At 42.4% G+C, this 16,862-nt stretch overlaps 1 protein-coding gene, 1 long non-coding RNA gene and 1 pseudogene across 2 annotated transcripts; all 3 read left to right on the forward strand.

Moving 5' to 3' along the window:
- The first annotated feature begins 207 nt into the window (after positions 1-207).
- On the forward strand, positions 208-7,264 carry LOC133392934 (uncharacterized). The gene is made up of 3 exons (XR_009765904.1): positions 208-250; positions 3,847-4,483; positions 7,082-7,264. It is a non-coding gene; the product is annotated as an uncharacterized LOC133392934 (long non-coding RNA).
- A 32-nt stretch (positions 7,265-7,296) lies between these two features.
- On the forward strand, positions 7,297-8,002 carry LOC133392771 (uncharacterized; annotated as a pseudogene).
- Positions 8,003-12,364: 4,362 nt separating this feature from the next.
- LOC133392932 (uncharacterized) lies at positions 12,365-13,261 on the forward strand. Its single transcript, XM_061655559.1, has one exon. The coding sequence runs from the start codon at positions 12,372-12,374 to the stop codon at positions 13,155-13,157; it is 786 nt and encodes a 261-aa protein (XP_061511543.1). The 5' UTR covers positions 12,365-12,371; the 3' UTR covers positions 13,158-13,261.
- Positions 13,262-16,862: the final 3,601 nt, after the last annotated feature.

The following is a 16,862-nucleotide window of genomic DNA, read 5'->3' on the forward strand; positions in this document are numbered from 1 at the left end:
ACGAAAACAAGCACTAAAATAACCGAATTGTTGGGCCTAAAGAACATGATCATCCAGTGCACCACAATGGGAGGGTTTTTTTGCTAGTGCTTTCTATTTCATGATGTTCTCGAACGTATACCACATAAACAATTACATCGTCAGGCAAGTACACTTTGGACACCACGATTCGAAACACACTCTAATGCAAATATGTTTTATGTATTTTCAGGTTGTAGTATAAGTCATGTATGGTTAGATTCCTGTAGAAGTAAGTTATATAGAAGTAAGTTATATATTATGTAATGATAGTAAAAAACTGATAAAACTGATTAAGGTAGTAAACATAAACTTTATTAAGTTCCACTTCTGGAAATAATTTTAAACTAAATTGAAGTGTGATGCATCGCATCGTTCTAATTAATTTTCCTAACATAATTAACAAGTCATCATTTTTCAGTCAGTCACAGTCGACGCTTGTTACAACCTTTTCTGCATTTTTGGATTAACTGTCGCATAGTTCTTTAGTAAATTTTACTTTTATTTGCGACACTGACAGTTCGTTAACAGTTTCGTGTTTTCGGAAGCGGAAATATGACTTTTAATGTGAAGCTCTTATTACATTTCAACATTCTTCAATCCATTAAAGTCACAAAAAGAGCATGTAAGACTTTTTTTTTATAAAACTAGTGATTTTCCAATTTATTCAACTTCCACAGTAATGAAAACATTAGCAACTAATTCATAAAATTATTTAATTTACAAAATATGTCTTCTTTGAAAACAAATAACTAAAATTTATATTAAAACTACTAAATCTATAATTCCTATTAATATTATTTACAATATTTACAAAGATTCAGATTTTTTTTCCTCTTTCTTCTTTTTCGTGAACTTCCCTCGACTGACGCTTTTAATGACCCCGGTTCTTTGGGCAGCAGAACCAGCAATACGGAGCTTCTTGCTAAAAAAAAATCTAATTCTGCTATGTCCAGTACACAGTAGAACGTCGATTATCCGGGCAGCTCGGGACCGGACGGTTACCGGTTAATCGATTTGCACGGATAATGGTCCAAGAAATGTCAAATTCATATAAAAATTATAAAATTCACTAGTTTTATGATTAATTCACTTTGAATTAATCGATTAATCGTTTGTAGAATATTATTATATTCAATAACTATAGGTTTGGCAACTTTTCATGGGCAAACATGAATTTTGAAAATACTTCTAAACACTACAGAGTTGCACAAAAAACTGGTTGCCCACTTGACTATCGCTGCAAATGTTCGCCGTACGTTTGAACAGCTGTCACATTTATGCGCATGGTTAAGCCGCCCGCCGGTTAATCCGCCCCCGGATAATCGACGTTCTACTGTAATTTCTATTTCCTTAAATAATCGTAATTTATTTACATTTGTCCTAAATTCTACTTTTGTTTTTTAACGTCCTACTCCTAGTCCACTCCACGAGCACTCCATTAAAAAAACTCTATTAAAAATTATGTACAGGGCTTCATGCATCCTTGGTATGCTTCCTACGGACTTAAGTTGTTTAAGAAGCCACGTTTTTATAAAAGAAAAACGCTCCGTCAACATCAAATCCGCCTCAAATTTGGTTAGCTCGTTTTTGTCACTAATTTTGGCAAAGACAAACCCATCTGCTTCATCCTCTTGCACTATAACTGCAACAGTATCCAAAGGCTGAATTGGATGTTGACGTTGCATTGCTAAAAGTTCATCTAATTTCGAACATGGTCGTGGTCGAACAGATCCTTAAAAGCTTTACGAACGGATAAGAAGCGGAAACAGCGTGCATATATGCATACGTGCTCTCAACATGCCCAACGGGTATACAAATATGCTTCCACAGCATATCGTATTTACAACAGAGCGTGCTATAAACTATACATCATGCGTCTCCAATTAAGATTTATCTCTGACCCTCGATCTTTCTGGCGATTTGCTAATAATCGTCGCAACTCTATCGGCATCCCTTCCATAATTTCCCTTGGCGATGAAGTGGCTGATACGCCCTCCAGCTGCAGCGAGTTATTTGCTAGACATTTTTCTAGCGTATTTGTGGACCCAGACTCCAGTCCAGTATCCTTATCTGATGGCTTAGCATATGTACCAAGTGATATAATTTCCTGCAACACAGTGGCTATCGATGATGAGGTCATTTACTCAGCATTGAAAAAATTAAAAAATTGCTTTTCGCCGGGTCCAGATGGCATACCCGCTTGCATATTGAAAAAATTCAGCACTTTGTTTGTTCCCATACTTAAACGCCTGTATGTGAGATCCTTTCAAGAGGGAACCTTTCCAGCTGTTTGGAAAATTGCTTGGATATGTCCTATTTTTAAAAAAGGTGACCGTTCAGTCGCTTCAAATTATCGTGGTGTGTCCATTCTATGTGCTATGGCTAAGGTGTTTGAGTCACTCGTTCATACTGCCATTCTTCCATGCGTAACGAACTATATAACGCAACATCAACACGGATTTATGCCTAAACGATCCACCACGAGCAACCTAATGCACTTTGTGTCTTCATTAATGTCGAATATTGCATGTAATCGTCAAGTGGATGCAATATACTGATTTTAAAGCCGCTTTTGACAGTCTACCACATGACCTGCTAATAGCTAAGCTAAAGAAATTAGGAATAGGCTATCCTTTAATAACTTGGCTAAATTCATTTATAGCAAACCGTAGCTACACAGTCAAAATAGAGAACTTCTTCTCTTCTACATTCATAGGCCAGTCATGTTTACCCCAGGGAAGTGCGCTTAGCCCTTTACTGTTTATCTTATACATAAACGATTGTATTAATGTTCTACCTGCTGATGGACACCTTCTATTTGCTGACGACTTGAAGATATTTCTTCCTGTGTCCTCTATTGTTGATTGTCAAACGCTTCAGAGTTTTTTAAATAATTTTTCATCTTGGAGCTCGTCTAATGGGTTAGTGCTTTGTCCCCCTAAATGCTGTGTTGTCTCTTTTGGTCGTCCTAACAGGAAAATTACATGGAATTACTTTTTAGGTCAAACTCAGATCGTTAGAGAGTCTTCTATAAAGGACCTTGGTGTTTGGCTCGATGACTCCCTCACATTCAAGGATCAGATCAATCATGTCGTTGCTAAAGCGAACAAAGCGTTGGGACTAATAATTCGTCTTGCCTCTGAGTTGAGAGATCCGCTATGCCTGAAGGCGCTTTACTGTTGCTGGGTTCGATCTATTCTGGATTACGCTAGTGTTGTGTGGACCCCGGCTGGAGGTGTCGCTATGCAGAGACTAGAGAGAGTGCAGAGGAAGTTTACGCGTATCGCTATTCGTAGATTTCTGCACGGACATAATGCACCTGTGCCCTCTTATTCTCTCCGATGTCGTATGTTGGGCTTGATGGAAATCAAATCCCGGCATTCACACGCGCAGTCTTACTTCATTGCCAGCCTCCTGACTTCCAATATCGATGCTCCTTCGCTCCTCAGCTCCATTCCTATTTACGTCCCTTCTCGTCGTCTCCGCGACAGACCTCCCATTTTTATCCCCTCCCGCCGTTCTGTTTTTGGTCAGAGAGATCCATTTTTGAGAGCTTGCGCAGCATTTAATGAAGCTCATGATCTGTTCGACTACCACGTCCCCTTGTCCAGTTTTCGCTCTCGTCTTTCTGAGTCCTTGTCTCTATCATCAACCTCCCATCCTTAACACTTCCTTCTTCCTTAGTTTGTAAGACATATTATTATTGTGAAACCCTAGGCGGCTGACAATATGAAATAAATAATAATAATAATAATAATAATAATTTCATATGTAAATCTGTTGTTAGATTTGTCAATATATGTATTTTCCTGTTATTTTCAACAGCCAGGCTTCTGCAGTAACATTCCTGCTCGCATCCACATCCGGCAGCTGCCACACTCGAAGCGTTCATCGTAACTTGCAATGATAATATAAGTATATTCCACATTTCGTTTAAATGAAAGTTATGGGGTTATTTATTGATATAAAATGTGTTTTAGTTGATCTTACAGGTAACAACAGCAAAGATTTAAAGCGAAGAAGGTTTATTAGTTGTACACCGATCTAAATTTTACGCATTTTGATCCTTTATTTATATACTTACAGGTTATCAGCAAACACAAACAGTTTCTTCGTAAAAGTTTTCTACAGTTCTGAATTTTATTTTAACATGCACAAAAGCGACGCGGCTATTTTTGAATAAAAAGTAAACAAAAGAGTTTCGTTTTAATTTAATTTTGACAGCGGGTGTGGTGATGACTCGAGCAGGTTGGAACAGAATATTCTTTGGATGGGATTCACTGCGATCCGTGACGTCACTGAGCGCCGGTTCATTTAAAGCTTCTTCTCTGAGTTCTGCTTATACCAACAAGCAGAGTTTAAGCAGAGAAGAAGCTGTGGCGGTTTCCATACAATCTCTCTCTGAGATTGTTGAGAGGGTATACATCGACCGAAATTATTCCATTGCCATCTACCTCAAATGGTAAGTTAATTAAACGAATATAGTATTTGTTATGTATTTTAGGTTGTGCTTAATGCTACGATACAACTTGAAGGCAACACACTGCCGTTTGAATCGGCGTTAGGAAGAGCAGTTTGTTAGTGTACAAGCTTCTAGCGCAAGCATGTCATTGGCGTGCTTGTGTTATGAAATATTCATATTTGGAGCATGGGAGGAATATTTTTGTGGAAACATGAAATTAAATTGTGTGAGCGGAGGAAATCAGTCCGCGATTTCGCGTGCTATTTATTTTGGTAAGCCGATCAATTGGTTTAGCGTCAATGTTCTCTGGCTGGCTGTAGAAGATAAACTTTTCATGAAGGAGCATTGATGTAGTCATACGCGTAGTCATACATTAAGAGGCACCGCTTTCTCGCAAACGAAACAAAAACACACTTCTCGATGCACTTCTCAAGACCATTCTAAAAGGATTAGGAACGGCAAGCGCTTAGTGAGACCTGTGACCGGAGTTGATCTGTCTGGTCGCGGATTGGAAGGAATAGCTTTTCATCGTCCGCGTATAGAGAAGCATCTCCTTTAAACGCGATCATATATGGCAAGATTGGAATGGAACCAAGCCAACAGCTGCCCGGATAGTCCGAGCACGTAAACTTGTTAAGCAGCAAGACTTACGTAACGATGTTAAAAGCAGCTTTGATACACCGCGTCGATCTGGTCCTGTGGCAGAGGCAGACATACTCAACCAGATTGGCGGTGGTTGAACGTTTCGACCGCATGAGAAGTGGCCCATACAATAACAGCGCGAAATCCTTAGCGCAACCGCAGCATGCCTCGGTAATTACGAGCACTAAATGTATCCCGCAGCACTTCAGCGTAGTGTAGCGGGCGGGAATTCTTTCGAGCACAGGAACTTCAAAGGAAAGTGAGCTCTGAAATTTAAGCGAAGTATAGCCACGAGCGAACTCTCGTTCGCGCTTTTATTATATGCTAATTATTTGTGACACGGACGAGGGGGTGTGGCTGGTTCTGGTTGTCCCATGAGGTGTACATCGTCGTCATCAAATTGGGTTGGTGGGGGTTCGAAGCTCGGGCGGATCATTCGGCGGGGAAGGCATCAAGTGACCGATCGTTCCACTGTCGGTGCCGTTCTGTCAGTTCGGTCATTGGTGGTCGGCCTGGTTTTAGGTGTGCGTTGAACGCCACGCTATGAGGTAACTATGTTGACCGTATATAGTTGGCTGCGGGTTCTAGGTTCGCCTTTGGACAGCACGCGAAGCACGTGTCGTCGGTCGTATTATGTCATTGGAAGCGACAAGAAACAAAAAGGGTCGATTCAGTAGTAATAAGCCAAATCCCGTCCGTTCCTGGGGCACCGAAAGGATTGAATTTTACAAATTGTAGATGGACTGTTACTGCTAAGTCCATTGCATCTGATAGAGCTGGGAAATCCAACGATTTTTGGCTAGCACCAGCAAAGTGTGAGATGTACGGTGTAGTGAACGGTGAGGTCAAGGCAGGTGTATCTTTGTTTTACAAAAAGCTTGTTTGTTACTTCAAATTTTTATTTTTTCCTGATTCTCTTCCTGTCCGTTTTCCTAAGCCCCTCGAAGGGTCTAGAGAGATAAATTGTTCGAGCCCGTTGGATCGTATCCTTTTGACTCCTTAAAAAATTGACTAGCGGAAGGCCGCATTTGCATATGTAGCTGCCATTTCCTCTTCTACGGACAAACCGCCGTACACGATATGGGAAGGGATATCCAACTAAGGATGCCCAGACTCCCCGCTGTCAGTGTCTGCTCCGTCAATCTCTTCCGCTTTTCCTGACGGTTCTGGCGATGCCGTTGCCGAAGTCTCGCCATCCTTGCGCGTACAGTCTCACCGCTGTCCGCGGTGATGATGACGGCGACGGTGGCCGTTTGCTACGCCGTACTTCCGTGTAGAGTCCTTTTCGCATCATGCCGGGCCTGCCGGACAGCGTCTGGGTCGGACCGATTGTCGGATATCTCCAACTTGGCTTAGGTGCGCGTTCTTGATGCCAGCAGCGTTGGAGTTATGAAGTGATGCACTTGGCGGCTTCGCCACGTGCCAAACAAGTACAGCATATGCATTGTCGAGTAAGCGATCGGCACGAGCAGACTGCCTCGTATCTAGCGAAATGAATTTGGGCTACGTTTGCCCATTTATTTGCTATGTTAGTTGATATACCCGCTGTTTGGCCACTCACTGTTTGGGGGCTGTATTTGGGATCAGGTGGATAGTAAACAATTTTATTTGTATTGCTGAGAATTATTTATAGAAGAACATGCTGAGCATAGTTCATCTCAAATACCTTAGGGTATGCTTTTTTTATTCAGTAGGAACGGTTGAAAAAGGCCGTATTGCCCGCAATACCATAATAACTTTATTTGTTCTTCGTGTTAATCATCAAGTTCGTTAAAGGTAAAAGATGGGGAAATCAGCTATAGGTTCAATAGAGTAGGCTTTTTTTGTTAAGTATGTTGGTGATGTTTTCTTTTACTAATGAAAAAGGGGAAATTATAATAGTTGTTCTTAAATATTTCCAGGACTGTAAACATCACACAAAACTAATTACGTAGTGTTTTTGTCTTGCCTTTTCAGGTGAAAACAATGTATATAGTAGCAGTACTGGTGATGGTTTCAACTTGCCTAACATCTATCCAACTAACAACGATTTACTTGAAGGTGACGGTGAGTTAGATAGTACTAACCCTTTTCCAGCTATATTTTCAGATTCAGATAGTGATCACGGGGATACCGATCGCGGCAGTGATGATGAAGATATCACAGCGTGTTGGGAGGAAGCCTGGGCCTTCATGGGTAAATTATCACCCATTGAAGGCCCGAGAACATGGGCTATTGTTAAAAACGTGCCGCAAACGACGCTCAATTTACTTTTGGCGGTCTTGCGGAATTTGTATCATTTAGACGTTCCAAAAGATGCGCGGACATTCCTCAAAACCCCCACCGAGGTCGGTTTGGAAGTACAAACGATCTCGGGCGGTGAATTTTGGTTCACCAGGGCCAGGGCATTGAGACGGTCCTTCGCAACTATTTTAGGTAAGTGCTTATAGCAATAAATTATAAATATTTATTTATTGGGTTGCATAGTGTTCGTAATTTTTTTTCTTTTCTTACAGAAATACCATTCCCGAACACGACACTTTAAAAATACCAATGTCGATCGACGGGCTTCCACTATTTAAGAGTTCCACTAAGCAATTGTGGCCAATTCTAACATGGGTGGAAAGTTTGCCTGAGGCTCCGGTAATGCTTGTCGGGCTTTTTTGCGGACAAACTAAACCGGGGCTGGTGGAAGAGTTCTTAGGCCCACTAGTGGAGGACTTTAATAGGCTCCAAGAAACAGGCTTGCGGTTCGGCGACAAAGTGGTACGCTTATTACCAAGCGCATTTGTCACCGATTCTCCAGCGCGGGCATTTGCTAAATTTATTTATTTATTTATTTATTTATTTTCTACAAATGTCCGCCTCGAGGGCTTAACAATGTTTCTTAATTACTAAGGAAAGGATAAGGATGAGGAAGAGTGAAGACGAGAACGGAAGAGGGATAAAGGAGTGTTAAAATCGAACAAATGATAGTATGAATTAAATGCAATCTGAGCTTTAAGGAATGGGTCATTTTGCCCATATCGAGTTAGCCGGGTGGGAATATAGAGAGGTGGCCTATTGCGAAGATGGCGGGAAGGGGCATAAAAGGAAATGGCAGATAAGAGATAAGGAACATCAAGCTCATTAAGGATGACGCTGGCAATGAAACAAGCTTGCAAGTGCGAGTGGCGAGTTTTTAACGAGTCCAGACCCAAGAGTCGACAACGATGTGGATAAGACGGGATTACTGCATTATCATGACCCGAAAGAAAACGCCTCGTGGCAAGTCGTGTAAATTTGCGTTGAACACCTTCCAATCTAGCAATATCCTGCACATTATTGGGGGACCAAACCACACAAGCGTAATCGAGAATGGGGCGTACCCAGCAACAATAGAGAGACTTGAGACACAAGGGATCACGGATAAAATGAGACAGACGAGTAATAAGGCCCAAAGTACGGTAAGCTTTGCTTGTGACAAAGTCGATATGGTCTTTGAACGTAAGCTTTTCATCCAACCAGACACCAAGATCTTTGACGGAAGTTACACGATTGATAGGAATATCTCTCAACGTGTAGTTCCAAAGTACCTTACGGGTGGACCGACCAAACGAGATGGTGTTGCATTTTAGTGGACAAAGACGCAAGCCATTATGTTCACACCAAACAGAGAAAGAGGATAGTACATTTTGGAGTTCACAACAATCCTCAGAAGAAGAGACAGGAAAGAAAATTTTTAGGTCATCCGCATACATAAGAAGACCATCGGGGGGAAGCACATTTACACAGTCATTTACAAACAAGACAAACAAAAGGGGGCTTAAAACGCTCCCTTGTGGTACACCAGACAGGCCCACAAAGCGGTTTGATAGACAATTTACGACACGGACTCGGTAAGATCTTCCAACTAGATAGGACTTCAACCAGGCGACCGTAGATTCATTAAATCCCAGTTTAGCAAATTTGGCCAATAACAAATTGATAGGAACGCTATCAAATGCTGCCTTGAAATCAGTATAAATCGTGTCCACTTGACGACCAGAAGCCATGTTGTTGAAAATGAACGAAACTAGGGACATGAGATTAGAAGAGGTCGATCGTTTGGGCATGAAGCCATGCTGGTGAGGTGAAATATAATGCACTACACGCTTAAGGAATGAGAAGTGAATAACATATTCGAAAATCTTGGCCGAAGCACAAAGTAATGACACCCCGCGATAATTTTTGGCATTAGTTCTTTCGCCTTTCTTGTGTACAGGCACTAGCCATGCACATTTCCATAACATTGGAAAGTAACCGGAATTTAACGACTTTCTAAATAAACGATACAGTAATGGGACAAAGATCAATACGCATTTTTTAATCACAGATGAAGGAATACCATCGGGACCTGGAGAGAAAGAGAGCTTTAGCTTAGATATAGCCATAGCAACAACATCCTCATCTATTGCGACATCAAAAGAAGGAATGATATTTGATGGTGTATGGGTGAGGCCATCCGACAAAGACAAGGGACAAGTAGTTGGGTCAACGAATACGCTTGCGAAGTGTTTGGCAAATAAATTACATTGCTCATCGGGAGTACTGGCAGACTCGCCGTCCAAGGAAAGTAGGGAAGGAATAGTATTAGGGTTTACCCTGGCATTACAGTACCGCCAAAAAGCTCTCGGATGCATCGAGAAGCGATCTTGGAGCCTAATTAAGAAAGCGTTGTGACGCCACCGGTTATAAGAGCGATACGCACTAGCTGCATATTTGTATATACGCAAACAATATGAAGTACGTTGTCGCCGATATAAACGTAGTTTACGATTTTTATCTGCTCTAAGTGCTTTTAAGGTTCGATTAGACCACGCAGGATAGGGAGGGGGAGAAAGGAGAGGACAACATAGGGGGAAGGAGGAATTGACAATATCGGTAAACTTATTTACTACTACATCGATATCACTATTCTCTTCAATAAATGCCCAGTCCGTGCTTTCAATGATTTGGCTGAAGTTGAAGAAATCCATTCGTTTAAAGTTGAAACGGTGTAATGAAAAATTAGACGAAGCACGAGGCGTCATTACCGGGATCGAATCGGGAATCGATAGGGACAATTCCATTGCCGGGTGATAACGATCAATTGTGAGAAGCGCATAAGGAGACTCAAGAATACTGGTGCAACTACGAACCGTAGCATCGTTGGCGAAGGCGAGATCTAATTGACGCCCACGGAAATTTTTTACATCCGATATTTGGAATAACCCATTTAAATTCATTCCGTCCAAAAGCCAAGCCCCATTAGACAGCACGTTGTAAGGGATAAAGAATTTATCGGGCGGCGGTGCAGCTTTCCACGAGAGAGAAGGTATGTTAAAATCGCCGAGAAGGAGCATGAGATCATCAGCCTTCATACTCTCCAAAAGGATCGACACACTCTCATGAAGCGATTCAAATACACATGCAGAGCCACTCCGGTCAGGGGGTATGTAGATTACGCCGACGTACAGATAAGAGTGACGCAATCGAATGCGAACCCATAACAGCTCGAGCGATGTAAAGGTGTGCGGGATGATCGATGAAGAGATTTTTGCAGAGCAGGCAATAAGCACTCCTCCACCACGAGAGCACGAACTATTAGCCGAATTACGATCACAGCGGTACAAGTTGTATGACTCGTCGATGATTAACGATGAAGGTATCGTGTCGTCCAACCAGGTTTCCGTCAATACAAATACATCTAACTCGGACTCAATGATTGCCATACGAATGTCAGCGATTTTTGTGCGAAGTCCTCTCACATTCTGATAGTAAATAAACAAATTATTGGAGAGTGTAGTTGAGACTGTAGTAAAGTTGTTTACGCCATGTGGGATTCCTCTGGAACTATTGTATGTTGTAACGGGTCGTTGGTGTTGTGCTGTGGCTGTGTTAGTGGTACACAATCTGGTGCGTGAGGAGAGTGTAGGTGTATCGGAACGCTGGAGTTGTTCAATGGAAGATGTTGGGTTGGTGATCGGCATTGTAACGGGTCGCTGATGTAGTGCAGTGGATGAGCCTGTGTTTGTGGTAAACATTGCGGTGCGAGAGTAGCAGTAGGAAATTGAGGATCGTGATTGACAGGCCTCCAAAAATTTTGTGTATTGGTAGCTCGTTTATCAATGAATTCGCGGAACACAATACCTCGGTGCCAGGTTGATGCTGATAGTGCTTTCTCTTTGAAGTTAAGCGACATACCGACTTTAAACGATATAAAAGTCAGTGTACTTACTTCACGACCAATTGGCAACAGCTTTATTATAATCACGTCATCGGTTCCCAGTTGTCCAATGACCATCTCTTTAACTTCCTGATCGGATACCGAAGGAGCAATTCGTGTTATATAGAGCCAAAATCTGGCGTCATTTGATGCATTCATAGGAATTTTCAACACAGTCCGAGACGAAGGTGAAATGGGTGCTGTACCAATGTGTAGAGGAGCCGCAGAATCAGGAGCAGGAGGAGTAAAATCGACAAGCCTACGTTTAGGCGCATTCCGCTGCGGTGCATTCTGCGAAGCACGATCCATATCAGATGGCCGAGAGCTAATAGGTGTAACTGCCGCGATGTTCGAGGTAGGTGGACGATTCAGATTCGATGTGTGCGTGAGATCGCTGCCTCTGTCAAGCATCACGAACACATCGTTGCGAACAGCATCTAACGCTTGAGTTAAGCGGCTATCAAACTCGCAAAGCAATTCCGATTTTAAGTTGGCCAATTCAGCAGAAATGTTATCCATGAGTGCAAGTCGCCCGTTACGTCGCAAATCGGTACAGCAGCGGCACATCCATAATGATTGGGAGTTCGGGCGCAGAAGTTCAGATAGCGCCCCGTCATTGATCCCAATACAGGAAACATGAAAAGTTGCCTTGCAGAGTCCATCACACATATACACATCCGCGTTGTTGATCAGTAGCGAACACGCTGGGCAGGACACTGACATCGTCGAAGTGGTACTAACACAGATGCACTATGCCGAGGCGATAACAATCAGCAAAGACGGAAAGCACTCGAGTAAGATAATCCGAATTAAGCCAAGAAGAGACCGTCAGTGTGCATATAACACAATTTAACAATGCACTTATGTTGTTTATCCGTCCACAGGTCCAATTCACATAACAATAGTCACAAAGGCGTATGAAAAATAACCAATAATCCAGAGCGCAAATAGGAGGCGTCTAAGCAGTGCGTTTGACGTTTGACGTTTTTTGGTATGCAAAGCACTATTGTTATGAAAATTAAGAATATTTTTTTTTATTTTATGTTTTGTTTCTTTCCAGGTACAGTTTACTTTAATGCAGCGCATGGGTGCTTAAAGTGTACCTGTGTAGGGGTACACCTCAACTCGGAGCACAAAATGATTTTTGAATCCGTGGACGCCGAACTGCGTACGGACGTCGGCTTTAAACGACGAGTAGACAAAGACCACCACAAACCATGGCGATCACCATTAGAAAAGCTCAAAAATTTTAATATGATCGACGGTGTTCCCTACGAAGGTCTCCATCAGTTTGATCGCGGGGTGACCCTAAAGCTTGTTCTTGGGTTATACGAGGGAATTTTTGAAAATTTTGAAATGTGGTCACCCCGACAAAAGGAAGCCGTGAATACTTTTTTGATAAAGACACGGCTTCCTTCGGAAGTGAATCGCCCTATGCGATCCTTCCGCTATCGCCATTTTTGGAAGGCCACCGAATTTCGGTCCTTCCTTCTTCATATTAGTATTGCGGTCTTGAAGGATTTTATGTCTTTTGATGCATTCAATCACTTCTTGTGCTACTTTTGCAGTGTGACGATTTTTAATTCAACGGCACACAAGCATCTTTGGCCTCTTGCGGAAAAGTTCTTATACAACTTTGTAAAGAACTTTCCGCAGTATTATGGCCGAGCCCATATGACCAGCAACGTCCACAATCTCCTGCACGTGTCAGGAGACGTTAACATGTTTGGAGCGGTTCCTGAATATTCCGCATATCGGTATGAGAATTACACTTGTTCTCACTTTCCTCTGAATCTTTATCCGGTTGCTATGGATCGCAATCCATGAGAATGGATTGCAATCAACTACATCTGAATCGTTGTCAGCTACGTTTGAATCGTTTTCAGCTACATTTGGATCGCTCTCAGCTACCTTTGGATTTTGGGGTAGTTCGCGCAAATTTCATTGTAGCGCAACCGTTTATTCAGTGCCCGCGGGACACATTTGCATCCCAAGGAAAGCATTAAATAATTAATGCGTTCAATTGTAAAATCTAATCATATTTTTTATGTGAAACTTACATACATTACCATTCATACATTTTTTTATTCTTTGACCAAGTTTTCCTAACAAATCTGCACAATCTTCTTCTTTTTGGCGTAACGACCTTAGTGGTCTTTCAGTCATGTTCCAGCTTTCGAGATTTAGCCGGATATTCCTTCTATGCCATGGAGGGACGGTCTGGTTGCGAATCTATTCTGATGCGTAGAAGCCGACAAATCTGTCAATTGTTATTCATTGCCTAGTAATGGGTTTTCAACACAAGTTCTCAATTGGGTTCAAACATAGAACAATATTAAATTGTTGCTTTTCATATTGTCTGTTATGATGTGAATCGTGCGGTGCGCCAAGCGGTCACTAAATAAACTTTACGCCGCAACGAAATTTGCGCGAGCTACCGTAAAATCCAAAGGTAGCTGAGAGCGATCCAAACGTAGCTGAAAAAGATCCAAACGTAGCTGACAACGATTCAGACGTAGTTGATTGCGATCCATTCTCATGGATTGCGATCCATAGCAACCGGATAAAGATTCAGAGGAAAGTGAGAACAGGCGTATCTTCAAATTGTACGCCGATATGTGAGATCGGGCACGCATGTAGTAACACAGGTAGCCGGCCGTATGCAAGACATTGCATCAGTGCAAGTGGCTACCAATCGTGTTACTCAAACATACCCCCGATTGAAGGGCAATGGAAAATTTTTAGAAGCGAAGAGGATTTCTTCGCTGTTGTACACCGTAATTGGAATCCAGTATGAAACCTGGACGGAACAGTTTAGTGCGTCGGTAGACGGTGAACAGTTATCGTCTACCGACCTACATATCTATAAGATAGATGAAAATGGTCCGTCCAGGTCGGTGGAAATACCACATTATGCGATCAAGTGCAAATTTGTTGCACTTCGCCTACCCTCTACTTCCTTTAAACATCCTGATCCGCAACTATCTTCCAGTCTAATCTCCTTAACTCCCCTTTTCCATACTTTTCAATAAACTAACTATATCAACTAACATATTTCATGTAACCCGTCACTTACTGTCCCCTTTTCTGATTAACATTTTTATTAATTTATTATTGCTTATATTTTAAGTTCTATTCCTTTTCTAATATATGATCGCATACGATGTGTTTCCATCTCTATACTGGATCTTTGTTGCCCGATTTAACGTGGGCCGACCACTTTGACCGCTTTGTGCATTATAAAGCTCACAATGGTCATTTGTTAAGGTTTTTTTTAATAACATGGTAAGGCTAAATAAGTATATTAACACGGTTAGGTTAAGTAGTATATTAGATAGTATAAGAATAGCAGATTTTTTATGGGGAGACAATGACCATTGTTGGTACATAGCTTTATGTTTGCCATGCGGGGCCCCATGCACTGTAATGCCCGCGTTTCCGCAAGTCTTGTACTAGTGAGCCGTTGAGATCTCTAATTAAGAGCTATTGTGTCCTCATGATCATGGAAGCAGGGGTTTTATGGTAGGATATGGGTGATGGTTGTTTTAATTCTTTAATTGTTTAATTTTTTTGTCTCTTTGGATTCTACCCATTTTGACTAACAAACTAATACACTAACATGCTCTGCAAAGGGATGGGATCCGAAGCCCTTTTGAGGGATAATAGAGGCTCTCCCATTAAACTCCTATTCCGACACGTCCTTGTCGTGCAGAGTGTTAACATGTGCCAACCAAGCTACGCTACACGGACTAGTTTGCAACTACTCGGGCGGAATGTGGCACATGGCAAATCGGAAAGGGGATTGTAAAGGAAAGTAATTGGGATGTTTCAATGCCTGGCGAGATAAAATAAATTAACACAGGGATACATTAACATTATACAAGGTGCAAGAGACATTTTATTTATAAGAAAGGGAATTATTATTAAACAGTTTAAATATGCTCGTGGGGATCATTTTTATGTTCCAGGAAACTTTTTTGACATGAAGTATAACGACAGTAGAGGAAGGATGGATCGATAACGAGTACTGTAAGTTAATGTTTATAATTAAAGTCAAAGGACTTGCGTGGAACAAATTGATGTGACATTCATAAGTTTTAAACATTACTTAATTCTTAACTGTTGTGCAAGCGCGGTCTTACGCTGGGCGCAGTACGCAGCCACAGGTACTCGGTGTTGTCTGGTAACCGACAGCATCCGACGTAGCCGAAGGGTTCGTCGGTACTTCGCGCGACGGCAAAGCGAGAGAGATCGGCTCTCTTCCATTTCGGGTGCCGTCGTAGCAGGACATGTTTTCTACCGCGTATCGTCTTTTTATATGTGTACAATTTTTAATGTGTTAGTTTACTAAAGTTATTTTGTCAAATAAAAGCATACAGTACTAAAACACAAAAGTGGCGACGAGTTAAGTGAACCCAATCAACGTTTTTTTTAAGTGCAACAATTCCGCGAAAACGCCGTAGAATGTCAAGCCCCGAAGAGACGCCGATTACCGAGGAGCAGAGACGGCTGTCGCAGAATGGGGTCCTGAACGCAGCATTCATACAGCATCCACCACCATCGCAGAATGCGCCATCGTTGCAAACAACATCGGACATCACAATGATACAGCAAATGCTGAACCTGTTACAGCAGCAAATGGCCCAACAGCAGCAGCAAATGACACAGCAGCAGCAACTATTTTCTCAGCTTATGCAGCAACGGGAACAGCAGCAACCTACACCAGTGACCCATTATAGTGAGCTTCAACCTTCGGCGAAACCCAGCAATCCGGAGCTCATCCTCGAAGCTCTTGCTGGCAACATTACCGAGTTTCATCATGATGCGGAAGCCAACATCACATTTGAGTCATGGTACGCGCGATACGATGACCTTTTCTCGCACGATGCATCCCGTTTGGACGACGCAGCAAAAGTTCGACTCCTTGGACGAAAGTTAGGAGCAGGCGAGTATGCTCGTTTCACCAATTTCATTTTACCGCGTGCCCCCCGTGACCTTTCATTTTCAGAAATGGTGGAAAAGCTCACGGTGCTTTTTGGCAAAATGGAGTCGACCCTAAGCAAGCGGTATAAATGTTTGAGCATCACCAAATCGCGCTCCAAGGATCTTTTGTCATTCACCGGCCGAGTAAACCGCGCATGCGTCGATTTTGAATTTGCATCTATGACAGAAGAACAATTCAAATGTCTCGTCCTGGTATGCGGATTGAAGGATGAATGTGATCGTGATATTCGTGTCAGGCTGCTTGCTAGCATGGAAGAGCGCACAGATGCAACACTAGCGCAGCTAGCAGAAGATTGCCACCGGCTAGCACGAGTTAAAGCGGATAGTGCTATGATCGCGACCGAAACTCCAAACCGTTTGACAGAAGCACTGGTTCCAAACCCCGTAATCCGTGTTGGCTTTGTGGTGCATTGCATTGGTCCAGGGAATGCACGTACAAGGCGCACAAGTGTCGTGATTGCGGTCGCATCGGTCATCGAGAGGGACATTGCGCTTCCTCACACCGCCGCACGAGGCATAAGAAATTTC

This window comes from Anopheles gambiae, chromosome 3 (genome assembly GCF_943734735.2).
Source record: "Anopheles gambiae chromosome 3, idAnoGambNW_F1_1, whole genome shotgun sequence".
NCBI lineage: Eukaryota > Metazoa > Arthropoda > Insecta > Diptera > Culicidae > Anopheles > Anopheles gambiae.